At 37.3% G+C, this 17895-nt stretch overlaps 1 protein-coding gene across 3 annotated transcripts in view; it reads left to right on the forward strand.

Annotated features, from left to right (window-relative positions):
• GSK3B (glycogen synthase kinase 3 beta) overlaps positions 1–17895 on the forward strand; it is a 200675-nt gene that overhangs the window by 116052 nt on the left and 66728 nt on the right. For all 3 annotated transcript variants that reach the window (XM_075556365.1, XM_075556363.1, XM_075556364.1), the window contains exons 6-7: positions 4129–4235; positions 9836–9933. In XM_075556365.1, coding sequence (XP_075412480.1) covers positions 4129–4235; positions 9836–9933 — 205 coding nt within the window. The remainder of the gene's footprint in view (positions 1–4128; positions 4236–9835; positions 9934–17895) is intronic.

The following is a 17895-nucleotide window of genomic DNA, read 5'->3' on the forward strand; positions in this document are numbered from 1 at the left end:
TAAATGTCTAGCAATCAGAAGATTATCAGATAAATTATATTATTTGTACAAGTAATTTGATTCATGTAGCGAAGAAAAAGTATAAGGCAACTTTCTCTGAACTGAAAGCTAATGAGCTCTTAAGAAATATGTAAAACGGAGATTCAAGATTATATGTAGTTCTGGTGCTTGGCTGCTACCTGGGAGGTCAGCAGGTTGAACCCTCCATCTACTCTGCAGGTGAAAGGTGTGCTAGTGTGTTTCCATCAAGATTGCTGTTGTTGGGTCTCATTGAAGCCGTTCCAACTCATAGTAACTTTCTAGACCAGCGGTACTCAACCTGTGGGTCACGACCCCTTTGAGGGTCGAACAACCCTTTCACAGGGGTCGCATAAGACCATCAAAAAACACATATTTCCAATAGTTTTAGGAACCCAGACACCGCTCCTCTATCCATCTCCAGGTGGGTCTGCCCACATGCAGATACAGCCACCTATGAGTACCCAGCGTGAAGACTGTTACCCAGGCTACACCATGCTTCAAGACAAAATTTCATTTATTTGTAAATTGAAATAAATATTTTATAATATATAATTACACATTGTTTTTGTGATTAATCACTATGCATTAATCATGTTCAGTGTGTAACAATGAAAATACATCCTGCATATCAGATATTTACATTATGATTCATAACAGTAGCAAAATAACATTTATGAAATAGCAATGAAAATAATTTTATAGTGGGGGTAGGTGGCACCACAACATGAGGAGCCTTATTAAAGGGTCTCGGCATTAGGAAGATTGATAACTACTGCTCTATACCAAAGAATGCAACCCTGCCTATGAAAGTCGTTCCTATATTTGACTTCATGAAAATAGCAGCCTAGGAAACCCCGTGGAACACTTTGACTCTGCCCTGTAGGGTTGCTACGAGTTGGTGTCACTCAACTATAACGGATTTTGGTTTGGTCCCTTACCTTTTAAAAACAAGGCCCTGTGGTTCTGTAGGACAAGTGTCGAGCTCCTAATCCCTAGGCCTGTGTTCACACGCATCAGCAGCTCTGTTTGAGAGCCAGAAGGCTGTCTGCTCCGCTAAAGATGGACCGTCTGTGATGAGTACGAATTACTTAATGACAGTTGGTTTGGAGTTTATGTTTTTTAAAACAATGTAGGTACATGTATACAAATATGCATATATATATATATACATGATTTATTTACAAAATTATATATAAGAAACTTGTAACATTTTTTGCCCCTGGGAGAGAAAACTGTGGTAGTATGGTATAATTCAGAAGCTTGCTTTTTTATTGATTGTACATTAGTATTGTTTGAATTTTGACTATATGGATGTATTTGCTTTAAGGAGAATTTTTAAAAAATTAGTAGTAAGGTAATCCTTTTAAGTTCAAGGTCAAATTCAATTTACAGAAGAGGCAAAAAAGTCTAATAGGATTTTCTTATTTTCTCTATTCATTCTCCCCCACCTCATACATTTCAGGTCATTTTCTGCTTTCTTAAACTCACTCCTTGGTAACATTTCAATCTTTCTTTTCCATAATGGTTAGCATTTGTGACTCTCATTAAACCTTTCAACATGAAATCAAGCTTTTGGGCAATGACTTCCTCTCTATTACCTACAATCTCTCTCCTCAGATCCAAAGTCACCACATAACTTGAATTCCCTCAAATTTAACTTTTTTAATCCATATTAAAAATTCTCAGTTTTTCATGTGGAATGTTTTCCACAGTTTGTCTCTGGAGAGACAGATAATTTTTAAAAGTGCACGCTTGCTCTGCCATGCGTAAATTCTCCTTCTAACAAGAGTATTCTCTTTCATACTGTCTGCATTATGTTCTTGAATTGAATGGTTAAGACACTTTACTGCAACTGAATTTTGGAAGGTTCAAGTCAGCCCAGGGCCTCTTGGAAGAAAGGCTGGTCTGTTTCTGAACAAGCAGCTGCTAAAAACCCTCTAGAGCTCGGTTCTGCTTCTGACACCCTGTTGCGGTGCTGTCACGGCACCCAGCTTACTCTGCACGGAGAGCCTTGTCGCCCTGAACCTAGAAGCAAAGGTGAAGAAAACTAAATCAAAACCACCTATTTGATCCTACTTACTCTCAATGGGACAAACTGTCCCTGTCAGATCCAGCTTTGTCAATAAGGGGTATCTTCTCAAAGGAAAGGACAATAACAAGACTCCGAGAGCACTTCACGAAGTTCCTAGGAAAATGCCATTTTCTCTAAATTATGTTTTTCCACAAAAGTTTTTGAAACCACCTTGTATGAAGCTACATGTTTGTTTATTAAGAGGTTCTTTTTTCATCTTCGTGTCAACACCCTGTTGCTGTTCAGCTCTTGTAACATATCTGAAGCTTTGTTCTAATTAATTTGGAACAGGGACTTTGCTTGTATGATAACAGCATGCTTTTACAAACCCTGTGAAAACAAGCCTGCCTATTTTGTTTTAACCAAATTGGTTTGGTCCAGTAGATTTGGAAGCTACTGTAGATTCTGCCCAGTTGGTGATGGCTTAAAACAGTCAGCAGTGTTACTCTCTTGTTGACAGTTCTTTATTGGGTGAATTGGGGCCAGCATTTACTGAAGGGCTAAATGGGCTGTTTGAGGATTAAGCATATACAAGGGACTTCAAAAGTTCATGGAAATACTCCATTTTTCATGTATGAGAATACTATATTCGTTAGTTGGACATGTATTTCAACCTTCAAGAGCCAGAGAGCCAGATTCATGTAGAAGAAAATGAAGGTCACACCATCAAGTAGTAAAGAAATTTACAGATTGCAAGGTGCCAATATTACCTGTTTGTTTATCCAGTGAATTTTCTGGTTGTATAATTTGAATATGCAAGGTGCTCTTATCAGGCCCTTTGTTGATAAGGTCTATGCTTGCCTACTAAAGTAAAGGTTGGCAGTTTCACCTCAGAGGCAGTACAATAGACTTCTATTAAAATGATAACCAAACAAATGATGTGAAATAATTCAACTATACCGCCCACAGGGTCCCCACAGTCAGTACTGACCAGATGGCAGCAGGGCTATTATGAGTTAGGCTGGAAACTAGACAGTCTTAATTTTCATGCAGCCCAAACCAGGTATTAGTATTGATTAATTTATGGTGGAATTATGTTAATTCAGGATATGGTTAATTTTTACTCATGGAACTGGTTATGAGGGAAACTGCCTTCTATTTTCGTAATTGGTAATAAAGGAAGTACAGAGAGAGTAGTGTGATCATAGATTAGAGACTAAAGGGAGAAAGGGGCCCAGGCTTTGACACCTTTGTGACTACTTTCATCGGTATCATTTACCTCAACATTTCTTACCTTTTCTGTGCACTTAACCTTTTCTATTGTTTTGTTTGTTGTTCATATTTATTTCCTGTATTTAGCTTTGTTGTTATATATCAGTTAGCTTCTACCACAGTATTTCTTGGCTTTATTTCAATGTTTCTTCTTGAGAGACATCTCAAAATAAATGAAGTTTAATTAACTCTAATGTTTCAAGTACATGCCACAAAGTTTTATGAAAGGAGAGTTGGAATAAGAGAACATGTCATTAAACTCATCACAAAGAAATGGGATTTATATGGTGTGACTGACTATCTTTGCCCTAAAGGGGAAGGCCTGGGAGTTGGGCATTTATTAGGTAAAGAAAGCTTACTAAATAATAGACTGACCAAGACCGTGGAGAAATAGCATAGATTGCAGCTTTAAGTTGTGGGATATTTACTTTGATTCAGACATCAAATTGTGAGACCATGATCATCCAAGAATAGCACAATACTATTTCATGGAAGCAGATACCTCTTTTCTGACCTTTCTTCTTTGTATTTTAGAGGTGGAATTTGGGGAACAGAGGGACAGAAGAAATTCATCCTATAACTTTTTATGACTTCTTAATCTCCTTTTCCTTAGGTGACAATTCTCCTTTAAAATTGGTCCTTTTTTATGTTTTTCAAAGCAATGTGATAAAATTATACATTGTTGTTAGAGATAATTACAGTTCATATTTCCTTTCAGATGATGAATGATTGGAATTATGTGACTCTTAGATAAGTATTTAGTGTTCTGAATGATAGCAGGTTTTGATTTAATTTTAAATGTTCTGCTTTTTATTTCTCATTAGTGCAAAGCAGCTGGTCCGAGGAGAACCCAATGTTTCCTATATCTGTTCTCGGTACTATAGGGCACCAGAGTTGATCTTTGGAGCCACTGATTATACCTCTAGTATAGGTAAGTACTGATCCTGAATTTACCGCCACAATATAGTTACTGATTACATCTTGTTTTCACTTATTTGGCTGTTGTTACTAACCTCTTGTTAGTTGCCATCAAATACTTTAATGAAAATGTAAAGCTGAGAATGTCCTAAAATACATTTGTCTTAGATTGATGTGCAAAAATGTTTAGAATTTTAAAAACTTCATTTTTCTGAATTTAAGATGTGCTGACTTATTCTACTTTGGGGTTTCTTGACTTATTAGGAATCATGATAATATAATAAAAGTAATGGCATTATTTGTCCTTTATTTACTACATTTGTTTTTAATTTAAGCTTTTACGTAAATTCCTAAGCATTTATTTATTTTCTCCTTCCCCTCTTCCTCTGAAATACTTTTAAGGTTGATCATTAATAGTAGAATTTGTATCCAGTAAGTTTTATAATGAAGGTGATTAGATGACTACCATATATACTTCAGTATAAGTTGACCTGAATATCCGCCGATGCACCTAATTTTGCCACAAAAACTGCATTAAAAATGTGCCGAAAAACTTGGCTTGACCTCGAGTATATACGGTATTTTGTTTGCATCCTTACCAGGCTGACTCACTTGGTAGCATGATACACTGGGCATGAACAGGAAACGAAATCAAGATTGGAAGTACTTTACTGTTAACATTGTTTCTGTAAAGGGAACTCTTTATTTCACAAACAGAAACAAAGCATACAAATTAGATGATATGTATTACAGACACAATTTCTTCCAAATATAAGTTACATAGTTTGGCTTATGTGTAGAGATACTCAGGTGATTTATCACTTAGATCATACTTTGGCTTATGAGCCATTTGCAGCTCTTTCCAAACGTACATTTGGCTCTAAAATAAATTTTAAAAATTGTGAAGGATATTATTGAAATAATGGTGCTTTCATTTGTTTGTAAAAATATATTTATGGCTGTTGAATAATTTTTAAATTGTTTGAGGGCTTTTCTGTCACAGAAGTTTGCTGATCTCTGCCTTACAATAGGATCTATGCTCTAGTGACAAAGAAGTTACTTATCGTATCTGGTGCTGAGGTACTCTTAGGGACTTATGCTTTGTAATTTTAGTTCTTAGTTTGGACAGATACACATTTCATTTCAAGAGCTATTTAGTCATCTTGCCCTCAATATGTCCCTTTCTGCCACCCTGCAGATATTTCATAAAAGTCTGTTGTTCTGTAAACCAAGATATTAACTCTCCTGGCTTATAATCAAGATTATGCACTTATATTAAGTCATCTCTAACACCATAAAAATGGATATCCAGTCCAGTGATAGGTACATCTATGTTTGATTGCTAAGAGAAAGAATGGGTAAATTCCATAATATGGAAGGATCATTAAGAAGTGGCTGTACATATCAGAAGAACTAATAAAGGAACCGTTCTAGGGAATGCTTGTTTGGTAACTGTGGGATTAAGTGAGAGTCATCTTCCTTGCTCAGTGTGTTCTCTTCCTATGTTTTGCCCCAAAAGCCAGAGAAAATTAGATTGATAGGGTCAGATTTGGTTTTTGATTGGGGACAGATTTGATGAAAAGCAACGATTTGTTTAAAAAGTCTATTCTCCTACCAGTATAGGGTAGAGCAAGAGAGATGATACAACAAAGGTAGGGAAATCAGCTAGAGGCAATCGTAAATGAAGTGGAAGGAATGGATGGATGGATGGATGGGAAAAAAACACATTAATGGGAACAAATTTGATAAGAGTTTATAGAAACCACCCTGAAACTAGAAAAACTAGATGGTGCCTGGCTATCACAACCAGCTACTATTAAAGGGAGGGATCACATTAGAAGATCCTAGATAAAGTGGGAACAAAATTGTAAAACAAAACAGAAAGGCATAAAAGAGGCCAGGCTTGTTGGTAGGGAGGAGATAGGTAGAACCACAAGATTTGACCTTTAGTCATCCTTAGGTCTGGAAATTAACTCAGCTCCATGACTAATTGTCAGCCAAACAATAGACAGGTCTATGGGGTATGCATACCTTAGAATGACCAACCATTGAGATTAAATGGATAGCATTTAACCAAATGCAAAATTTGGAAGAGTTAGGAAAGAAAGAGGAATGGAAATAAATTCGTGATGTTGGATTGAGGGGATTGCAGTGAGTGAGATAAAGAATATGTAGGGATTGTTAAATGTAATATGGATGATCTGCTCTATAAACCTTCACCCAATTTACAAGAAAAAGTTATTTTCTAAAAATGCTAGATGACATAACAGTCCCCCCAACATATCTTAAAGGAAACGTTAAAAAAAAAAAATCAAACCAAAACTATTGCCATTTCCAGTTAGAACTTAATGATCTAAAAGTAAAATGAACAGATACTTCATTACTTATCTTTTATTCATTTTTATTTAGTGGAATTTTAAAATCTACTTTTAAAATGTTGCATCTTATAGCAGTTGGTGATACCGTTAATAACTATACTTATAATTTCTAATAATTAGTTATAAAATAAAAAACTCAATAAAGTCCTCTCTAGTGTTTAATCTTCTTTTAACCCTCTCATAACTTACAGATGGAAAGTACACTAAATATGGAAAAGTCCACTTTGAAATATTTTTGGTCAAAACTAGCTATTGTGTGGAAAAGAAGGGGTCTTAGAACAACAGGAATTTATGCAGTTCTAGAGACCAAAATACAGAATTACAGTGCCAGCAGTATTGATTCTTTGTAATACTTTGAGGGAGAATCTGTTTCTCCCAGAAAGCCAGTGATCTGGGAGCTCCTTAAAAGTGTCAAATTGCTAGTTTTTGATCAAGTGATACTCGCATTCTTTTGCATGGGCTTAAAGGCTCATACTACAGTGCTTGATTGTGGCCTTAAAACTAGTCAGGTATTGTTTTAAATGAGGAGTCTTGGTGGTCTGGTGGTTCCAAGTTGGGCTGCCTGGTCAGCAGTTTGAAACCAGAATGGACCTCCTCCTCCTAAACAGTTACAGTCTCAGAGACCCATACAGGGTTGCATTGAGATGGGTCAGCATTGACTGGATGGTGGCAAGTGATTGTTTAAAGCGTACTTGTTTATGAACCCCTTTTCACTCCCAATAAGTGAACACTTTAATAGTTTATGTAGGTTGGGTCTATTGATACGTACTATATTGGGTATTAAAACTGGAAATAAATTCAAGTACTTGTGTATTGATTTATTTTAACCTAACAACATTCATTTCACATTAATGTTTTACAAAATAGCACTTTTTGTGAGAAGAGCAGTATTTATAATTTTGTATATCTGTGATGTAATGGAAGAGAGCTGGTCCTCTCATCATCTATATTTGATCTGCTCTGTTGTGTTAGGTTGTTTGGTTAAGAAGCTGTATGAAAATAGATAAATAAGTAAATTACATATACTTAAAGTACCCATAGATTTTTTTCCTAGGATGGAGGTTTTCCATTTTGACTTTAAAGTGAGATATTTTATACATTTTGAAATATCCCTTTTCCTTTGTTAATTTTTACAGTTAAAACTGTAAAATTTTTGTAGTTAAATATTTGAAAGGGCGTCAAAAAGTTTATGGGACAATTCCACTGACTTCCAGTTCTGTTTTTCCATGAACTTTTTGAAATCCTTTCCTCAATAGCATTTTTCTGTAACTCACATTGCAACACAAAAAGTGCTTGAGATCCTGTGTTTACTACAAATTGTATGCTTATAGGCTTGCGACCCTAAAAGTAGTTGATCGTGTACAAGCAAATGGTGTCATTGACTTATTCTTAAGTCTGATTAAGTAACCAACCATACCTTCTTTCTGTTTTTCTGAGGCACCCTTGGGGCATTGGGGTAACACATTGAGCTGGTCAGTAGTTCAAGCACCAGGTGCTCCTTGGGAGAAATAGGAGGCCTTCTACTCTTTCTTCTTCCTTTTTCTTAAAAAAAAAAAAAAAGTTTTCCTTTTATTTTTCAAAAACATTTATTGGGAGCTAATGTAAATCTATCATTCCATAGTTCAATCACATCAAGCAGTATTGTACAATTGTTTTCACAATCAGTTTCAAACATTCTCTTCTTTCTTTAACTCTTTGATATCAGCTCCCCTTTACCTGCCCACCGCCCCCCCCCCCCCACTCAACATATTCCTCATGAACTCTTATTCTAGTTGCTGTCTCTATAGGTTTATCAATCTTGGGGCTTGTATACCAGAAAACATATAACAAAAATTCAATTCAAGAGGACTCCCCTTAGTGACAAAATAATATGAGATAAACCCCAATATGAGGGGAGGGGGGCGATTTGAAAACCAGAGCAGAGAAGGGATGAAATATGACAAAGTTGTAACTGTTCAAGTCAGGTTTATAATTTTGATCTTCTGCATTCATCTCTCTAATGCACTCTGTTGGATTACCAGTTTATTCCCATTCCTCCATTATGGATAGAGGGAAATCACTGGAGGCTTATTTCCTGTGTCGATCTAACAAATGTATCTTGGGCTTTTATTGTCATCCATAACCTTCTATAAACCGGAAAACCACAATTTAATAAATTGATACTATTCTCTCCTTCGACTCGGATTATATGACTTACAGTCCTTCGGTTACTGATGTTGGTGTGCCTCTTCCATGTGGAATTAGTTAGCTGCTTGTTTGGAAACAAAGCTTTAGGCCCCAGATACTGTTTTATCTGTTAGCTGGATACCATCGAATTTATTCACCACATTTGAAGGTGAGCATTGAGATGGGCCATGGAGTAAGAACTGATTATTCATAAATTGGAGCTAGAAGTTTGTGTGAGTCCAAAACCCATTTTGGGATTATGTCTTTTTATCTGCCTTTGACTCCTTACAAAACCTCCTTGTTAATTTATAGTGGACAGTCTTATCAATCTTCTCCCTGGATTATAAAGATCTCTGTTAATATTGTCTTTGATTAGTCCCTGGTACTAATTTTTAAAACACTGTTGGGAGAGGGCTGTTGGACCAATGTAGTCTAATTACATATCGCAGTACTTGGATTATTCACTTGTACAGGTTAAATCCTTTAGTGGCTGAATGCTCTTTACACAAATGATGGGAGTTGGTTGTCAGGGAAAACTTACAGTAATATTCATTGAGAATGGCAGTCACAGGTTTGCCGGAATATTAGATATCTCTCTAGATACCTAATGTAGACATCTAATCCATATAGATATAGGACATTGATGTCGTAAGTCAGTGATTGTTTGACTTGCTATCAAAAGTTCAATACTCTTGCTGTCTTCTGAAGTTTTCTATTTGTGTAAAGAGTTACAGTTTTGGGAACCCCAGGGGCAGTCCTGCCCTATCGTATAGTAGGGTCTCTGTGTCAGAATTGACTTGATGACAGTGTTTGGTTTTTGGGTTTGTTTGGTTTTTTGTCTCTTTTGTTAATTACAATCTTACTCTTAACAGTAGATTTTTTATAATGGTAGACTGTTTATTTTTTGTATTCTTATTGGCCGCCTTTCCTCTTTAGTGAGTTTATACAGTATTTTGTTTATGATATTTAGTCTTTGTAATCAAATTAAAATTATAAAAACTGTATACAATTTTCAACTCCCCTTAAGTTCCAGCATATTAGTAATCCTTTGTTTTTCTCTTCTCTTTAGATGTATGGTCTGCAGGCTGTGTGTTGGCTGAACTGTTACTAGGACAACCAATATTTCCAGGGGACAGCGGTGTGGATCAATTGGTGGAAATAATCAAGGTGAGAAAGTTGAATTTTAGACTTAGAATTTTTAAGCCAGGAGAACTCTGGGGGCTATCCTAAGAGTACGTCGCACACACAGCACGTACACAAAGAAAGGTCAGTGGAGAAAGCCGTCCAAAGCCACATAGCAAGTGCCACTGTTAACAGAGCAGCTCAGCCTGTTGGTTCTTCAATGAGTTATTTTTCTGTTGTGTGAATCTAGAAAAGCTTTTTCTTACCTAATGTAAGAAAGGGATATATCTGTTAGTTTAAAATACTGAAAAAAACATTTGGCTATGCTGTTTGAATCAACTGTATGTAAACTAAATAAAAGCCAGAACTCATCATTCTGAGCACATAGGAGTCATCTATACTTAATATATTAATGTTTAAAAAATGAAATAATGAATTACATACATGTTGGAGTGGACCACTGATGGAAGCAGAATTTTGATGTAGAGATTTATTAGATCTACGAATACTTTCTTGTCAAGTACTTGATTCAAAATTTTTTTAAAAATATTTTAACTCTTAAAGGATGTCCCCCCCCCACACACACACCTCTTTTTTGGCCTCTTGTCTGTATAGTAGATCCCCAGATTAATTCTACATAGAGGTTTCATTGTGACTAAAGCAACAATATTTACTATTTCAATTTCCTAAATCATAAAATTATAAGATTGAAATTTTATTTAGAGATCATCCTCCATCTAATGAAAGTCTTAACAGAGAGGATTTCCCTTGTTTTCTGGAGCACTTCCATCGTCATATCACTACTTTGGGTACATCCATTCTGTATTTGAGTGACTTGGAGTTCGTTTTCCTTATGAACCATAGCTCCCTGATAAACTCCACTAATTGAACCTGGGACTACTGTCCGGTTATTTATACATCCTTATACTTGATTCCAGAAAAGTATTTTTTCAAAAGGGAAAAGCCCAGTGCATGGTCAATGACTTTCCTTACTATCTGTTTAATTTCTTCTGATTTGCAACTAACATTTTTGTATTTCCATTCTTTTTTTGATGACTAGTCCTCTTTTAGCTTCAGGCTGAACCTTTAACCTTTCTTCAGGGAACTACTTCCTTCCGAATCTCTGTATTACAGTCAGATAGGTTTGAATAGTGTGTTCTTCCTGCTTCCTAAAACCTGCGTACTCCCTATTATTTAAATTGATGTTCTAGTGTATGCGTTCGTAAACTTTTTCTGTAAATAGCTAAGTAGTAAAGTATTTTCAGGTTTTGTAGGACAAAAGGTGAAACTCAAGGATAGTTTATAAATGTTTCTATAACAGAAGGAAAAAAACATAGAAACGTACATAGATTTTTTTTATTAATAAAATTCCCAATATAGAAATTATACATCCAATTTTTAATAATATAGGTCTAATGATTAGAATGAAATTCTTTTTTGTGGGGTAGGGCATATGTTTCTCTTGGTTGAGGTTCAGAGTTCATTATTATCGCTAGATTGATTGTGAAGTGATCCTCTTATTTCATGAGCCCATTAAAATAAGAGACTATACTGTAGTTTGCTGATCCTGATTAATGCAGCCATTCAGCATTTTCTGCATTCCCAGGTGTAGCTCAGGTATTGGAATTTTCTGTGTGCATTACTAATCATCCGTCATATACAGGTGTCCCTTGGTGGTATGAGGGCTTCACAAAGTTCATGGAAAAGTGGGATTAAACGATAATGGAAGTTTTCCACAAACATTCTGAAAGCCAATATATGTTACAGTTTTTGCGTTGCTGGTTCAGTTCTGGGCAACTGCGAATGAGTGACTAAAGGCAAGAGAGTGCGTCACATGGGTTTTTCTGTACAAGTTATGTTTCCCCTATACTGTAGTCTATTTAATATGCCACAGTAGTATAGAGACTTGTGAAATGTGAGAATTGACAAAATGTACAGTGGCACAAGTTGCTCTTTTCAGGGTTGACACAAAGCTTCACTTTGCAAAAATACACAGTACAACTTTGTGAATCACAGTAAAACGAAGCAAGAAAATGAGGTCTACCTATATGTTTAGTTTTCAGTTCATTAGAATTGTGTGATTTCTTTGCTGATTTTAGCCTTTGATGATGATTGATTCTGTTTGTCATTAATTGGTTCTTGCATAATACAAATAAAATTGCTCAGGCAGTTAACTGGATATCTGTGATATGTCTGTAGCTCTTGTCTAAACAACTTCAAGTCTAGAGGTCGCGCCACCTTTTGTTACTCCTTGGAATCCCCTTTTCTGCTAATCCTGGTTCGTGCTTTCTACTTAATAAACATTACTGATAACTTCATTTCTTATTACTGCTCGAGGAATTTATTTTGGCATCGGGCTTAGTTGTTGCAACCTTGCTCTGTGGTCTGTTTCTTGTAGCAGAAGCTCAATTCTTTAACAAGATGCTTGTCATTTATGTGCCACCTTCAATTTGTACTTCAGGTACAAGGGGACTTCAAAAAGTTAGTGAAAATATTTTATTACCTTTTATTTCCATCTTTTTCTGCGTGCTGTTTGAAGCCTCCTCATACATACTCATACTCTGCCATAGTTCCAACATTACTGCTCAGAGCTGTTTTGAAACTGATAAGAGATAAAGAGTTAGAGGTGTCCCAAAGCATGCCAGAGTACTTTGGGATATCCAGTTTGTGCGAGTGCCTCTTAGATTTGGGAGTATGGCTGTCCAAAATGGAATGTCAGTACTATTTTTGTTACTAGTTTGGTAGCCTGAAACATTAGAGAGTAAATGGTGCCATGTTGTTGTTAGTGCCATCAAGTGGATTCTGGCTCACAGTGACCCTGTGGGCCCTGCACCGTCCGCACACTTGTCCTTATGGTGAAGCCCATTGTTGCAGCCACTGCTTCAATCCATCTTGTTGAGGGCCTTCCTTTTCACTGCCCCTCTGATTTCCCAAACTTAATGACCTTCTCCAGTGACTGGTCTCTCCTGACAACATGTCCAAAGTACATGAGATGATGTCACGCTATCCTGGCTTCTAAGAAGCATTCTGAATGGCTGGACTTCTTCCCAGAGAGATGTGTTAGTACTATAGTACCATAGTACTCCCAATATTTAACTCTAGCACCACAGTTGTAACGCATTGATTCCTCTTTAGCCTTCCTTATGAAATGTCTGACTTTCACATGCACACCGTGGCTTGGTTAAGCATGCCTTAGTCATCAAAGTAACTCCAAGGTTTTCATTACTTTATAAAGAGGTAGTGTGCAGCAGATTTACCCAGTGCAATGTGTCTTGTGATCTCTTGAATGATGACATAGGGTGTGGTTATTATAATTAAATCTGGTTGATCTGATCAGTACTATATTTGTTTCTTAAATATTGAGTATATAAATAAATTGCCCTAAAATTTAAAATTGTTACTAATTTTGATGCAGGTGTTCCAGTTGTAAATTTTAAAAGTGAAATTGCACTTTAGTTTTGGGGTTAGTTATTGTAAGTTGCTCTGTCAGCGTCAGTTGTAGTAGTTCAATTCTGTAACAATACTCTTACCACTTATGTGTCATTTAGAATATTTTGTATCATTTATGATATTTTAGATTTTAAACGAGTAACCTTGTATGCGCCTTATCAGGACTGCCAGAGTATGTTTGAGTTTTTCATGAAATTGATCTCATAAATGCCCACTCTAGTTCTCAAGGTTTGAGCTAATAATCATGAGCCTTCAGCATGTATGGTAACTAAGGAAGCCCTGTTCATCTGGTCTCTTCATTTGCTCCTTGAAAGCTTCATGGGAATGCTTGTGGAGTATCTGGGTCTTGGACACTCAGTAACACTTTGCTCTGAATGTGAGTTTCGGCAAAAATGAAAGCAGAAAATTGGCCACACCACAGGTATGGCTAATATTCTCATAATCTCACTTGTTATTATGTTTTTAGTATCCCAAGACTCTACAGTAGTTTTCAATAAGATCATTGTTTGCTCTTAAATTTGGAGTTACCTGGGAATTAGTAAGAAAAGTAAGAAGATTTTATGTGACTCTCGGCTGTCGATACCAAGAATCTACAGAATAGTATAAATTGAGTAAATCTGTTTACATTCTCTCTAACCTTTTTAAATCTCCCTCCATACTTCTAATAAGGTCTAACTTCTCACTAGGACTTAGAATTTTGACCAAAAGCTTTTTAAAAACAGAATAAGTTTAAAATACAGTGTCTTCAGAATCAGGTAAAAATATAAAACAGAACAGAATTGGAAATCATAAAAAATAATTTCTAAGAATGAAGAAAATTTAACTTTCTGAATCTGATTTCATACATGGGATTATCAGATCAGCACTTCAAAATGCCAGTTTTAACCTTTTCATATTAAGAAAACACTTGGATTTTCAAAGTATTAGTAATAAAAGCAATTATTTATTGTTTTTGTGATTCACCACTAAGCTTTAATTATGTTCAATTTGTAACAATGAAAATACACCTTGCATATCAAATATTTACATTACAATTCATAACAGTGGCAAAAGTACAGTTATAAAGTAGCAATGAAATTAATTTTTAAAATCATTTTATTGGGGCTCATACAACTCTTATCACAATCCATACATACATCAATTATGTAAAGCACATCTATACATTCTTTGCCCTCTTCATTTTCAAAGCATTTGCTCTCCACTTAAGTCCTTTGCATCAGGTTCTCTTTTTTTCCCCCTCCCTCCCCACTCCCCCTTCCCTCATGAGCCCTTGATAATTTATAGATTATTATTTTATCGTATCTTACACTGCCTGGCATCTCCCTTCACCCACTTTTCTGTTGCCCATTCCCAGGAAGGAGGTTATATGTAGATCCTTGTGATCTGTTCCCCTTTCTACCCCCCCTTCCCGCCCGTTATAACCACTGTCACCACTGATCCTGAGAGGTTCATCTGTTCTGCATTCCCTGTGTTTCCAGTTCCCATCTGTACCGCTGTGCATACTCTGGTCTAACCAGGTTTTCAAGGTAGAATTGGGATCATGATAGTTTGAGGGAGGAAGCGTTTAAGAACTAGAGGAAGGTTGTGAGTTTCATTATTGCTACACTGAACCCTGAGTGACTCATCTCCTCCCCACTACTCCTCTGCAAGGGATGTCCAGTTGTCTACAGATGGGCATTGGGTCCCCATCATCCACTCCTCTTATTCACGATGATATGATTTCCCCCCCCCCCCACTTTGTTGCTTGAAACCTGGTCCCCTCGGCCCTTCATGATCATACATGTTGATGTGCTGCTTCCATGTGGGCTTTGTTGCTTCTGGGCTAGATGGCTGCGTGTTTACTTTCAATCCTTTAAGACCCTAGACACTATATCTCTCGATAGCACTACACCATCAGCCTTCTTCACCACACTCACTTATACACACATTCGTCTTCAGCGTTTATGTGGGGAAGGTGATCACACAATAATGGGTTTTCTTCTTTGGTGTCTGCTACCTGATCCCTTCAACACCTTGTGTTCACACAGGCTGTATGCTTCTTCTCTGTGGGCTTTGTTGCTTCCGAGGTAGATGGCCGCTTGTTTGCCTTCAATACTTTAAGACCCCAGACGCTATATCTTTTGATGCTGGCCACCATCAGGTTTCTTCACCATGTTTGCTTATGCACACATCTGTCTTCCGTGATCATGTCGGGAACGTGGGTATCATGAAATGACCGTTTAGCTGAGCAAGGTGTTCTTGTATTAAGGGAATGCGCGCAAGGAGGCCCATAGTCCACCTACTACCCTACTACTAAACCTATAAATATATGCACATATTCTATTTCCCACCATAATCATAAATATATTTACATATGTGCATGTCCGTAGTTAGGCTTCTATGTAAACCCTTTCCCTCCTACTCCTTTCCTCTATTTCCTTATGCTTTCCTCCTGCCCCACTACCATGTTCAGTCTTCATTCTGGTTTCAGTAATTCCTCTGTTACCTTGCCCTTGGACACTCCCTACCATTTCTCTCATCCCCTCCCTGCCACTGGTTTTGAACCACTCGTTCCCTTGTCCTTGGTGGCCAATACCTCCTCCCTTTCCCTACCTCCCACACTCAAGTTCCTCTGGGACCGTTGGTCCCGTTATTTTCTTCTCACATTGTTTGTCCAGCATATCTTATCTAGGTGGACCTGCAGATATATTAATATATGCATAAAATTGGGAATGGCTTTGACAGCACCAAAGTGGCACATAAGAACATGCTGATGACGGCAGCAACACCAACTAACTAACAAACAAAAAAACCACTGATATACAAAATTTAAAAGAAGCAGAAAAAGAGAGGGGGGAAAAAGCCTGTTAAGGTCTGTTTGTTGACCTTTAGGAGTGTTTTCCGGACGAGTCTGATGGGGTGCCACGTCCTGGACCCAAAGTCCATCCTTTACACTCCTTGCTCTGCTTCTCCCCCCATTCCATTGCACGCCCCCAGTGTTTTGCCTCAGTGTGATGGGATCAGTTCAGTCACACATCCCGCACCGTGTCTCTGGTGCTGGCCCATGTAGGGCCATGGGTCAGTGCAGGATGTCGCATCTTGCAGTGGGGCCAGCTATATGGTCCTCTCTGTACATTGGGTGCTCAGATCTGGGCTATCGTCCTCTCAGCTTGGTGTGCCCAGGTGTGAAAAGCAATTCTTATAAGTATTTATCAGATAATGAATTTTCTCCTTAAACTCTTCTTTAACAGTGACCTCATGGTAACAACATCATTTAGGTAAGGTGATATATTACCATCAAAAAGAAATGTGCAACCCTCATTTGGCTTCTCAGCTAAATATTTGATCATTAACTTGCTTGTACAAATGATAAATGTCAAAAACTAGTTTGAAACCATTCAAATGTTTTGGACCTGGAAGTGCTGTAGTTTTTACTAATAGTTTGCCTTTCATATTTTAAAACATAACTTAAATAAGGAAGGTTGGCTTCTGTTCAGAGTTTAATTTCTGCATTAAAGTATCACAAAAATAAGAATATCCAGTAAACCAACCATATATAGGATTTATCATTTTCAGTGTGTTAAATTCTACTAGCTGCAAGCTACTCTCTGTGACCAGAATGACTCTTATGTTTGTGTTAGTCTGGTAACATTAGAGAAACAAATTCACAAAAACTTATGTAAGAGAGAGTTTAATATAAAGATTAAGTGTACATCAAGAAATATCCTAACCCAGTGCTGCCCACAAGTCCAACATTAGCCCCTATGTCCAACACCAATCCATAAAGTGTTCCTCCATCTCACAAAACACTCGCAATGATGCTGACTGCAGGAGGAAAGCCAAATCAGTGAATGTGTTAGCATCTCAGCGTTGGCAGGGTCTCCACACGGCTGCTCCAGCACCCAGGGCTGCATCGGGGTAGGTCCATGTGGCTTCTCCTTGGGGATATCTTGTAGGAACTGAACCATGCCAGCTGAAGCAGGAAACTGGCTAAGGCCAGTTTCTGATCCAACAATCAGAAAGCAAGAGACCCAATAAGTAGAAAGGCAAGGCTCATGGAGCCATTTATCCTTCTGTCCTCCAATTAACCCCACATTTGTTTATCAGCCAGGTTGGCACAATAAACTTTAACTATATCAATGTTGTATATTCAGTAATTTGCTTGATCATAATAGTCACTTCAGCAGCAGGTGGGGACTTGTTTCCAAGTATAGTTGCTTTTCAAGTATATATTTAAGAAGAAAATAATGAGGATAAAGAAAATCTTAGAATAAAAGAACCAAGTTAGAAGGGCTAATTCTTCCCTCTTGTAAGACTTATTGCACAGCTGGAGTAGTCAAGATAGGGTTGTTGTTGTTGTTGTTGTTTGGTGCCATTGAGGCAATTCCGAATTACTTCGACCCTGTGCACAATAGAACAAAACACTGCTCTGTCCTGGGCTGTCTCACTATTGTTCCTATGCTTCAGCCACTGTGGCAGTCTATCTCCTTGAGGGCCTTCTTTTCCTTGGCTGTTTCTCTAACAAGCATGATGTCCTTTTCCAGGGACTGAAGTATGTAAGACTGGGTGGTTCTGGCA

This window comes from Tenrec ecaudatus, chromosome 8 (assembly GCF_050624435.1).
Source record: "Tenrec ecaudatus isolate mTenEca1 chromosome 8, mTenEca1.hap1, whole genome shotgun sequence".
Classification (NCBI taxonomy): Eukaryota; Metazoa; Chordata; class Mammalia; order Afrosoricida; family Tenrecidae; genus Tenrec; species Tenrec ecaudatus.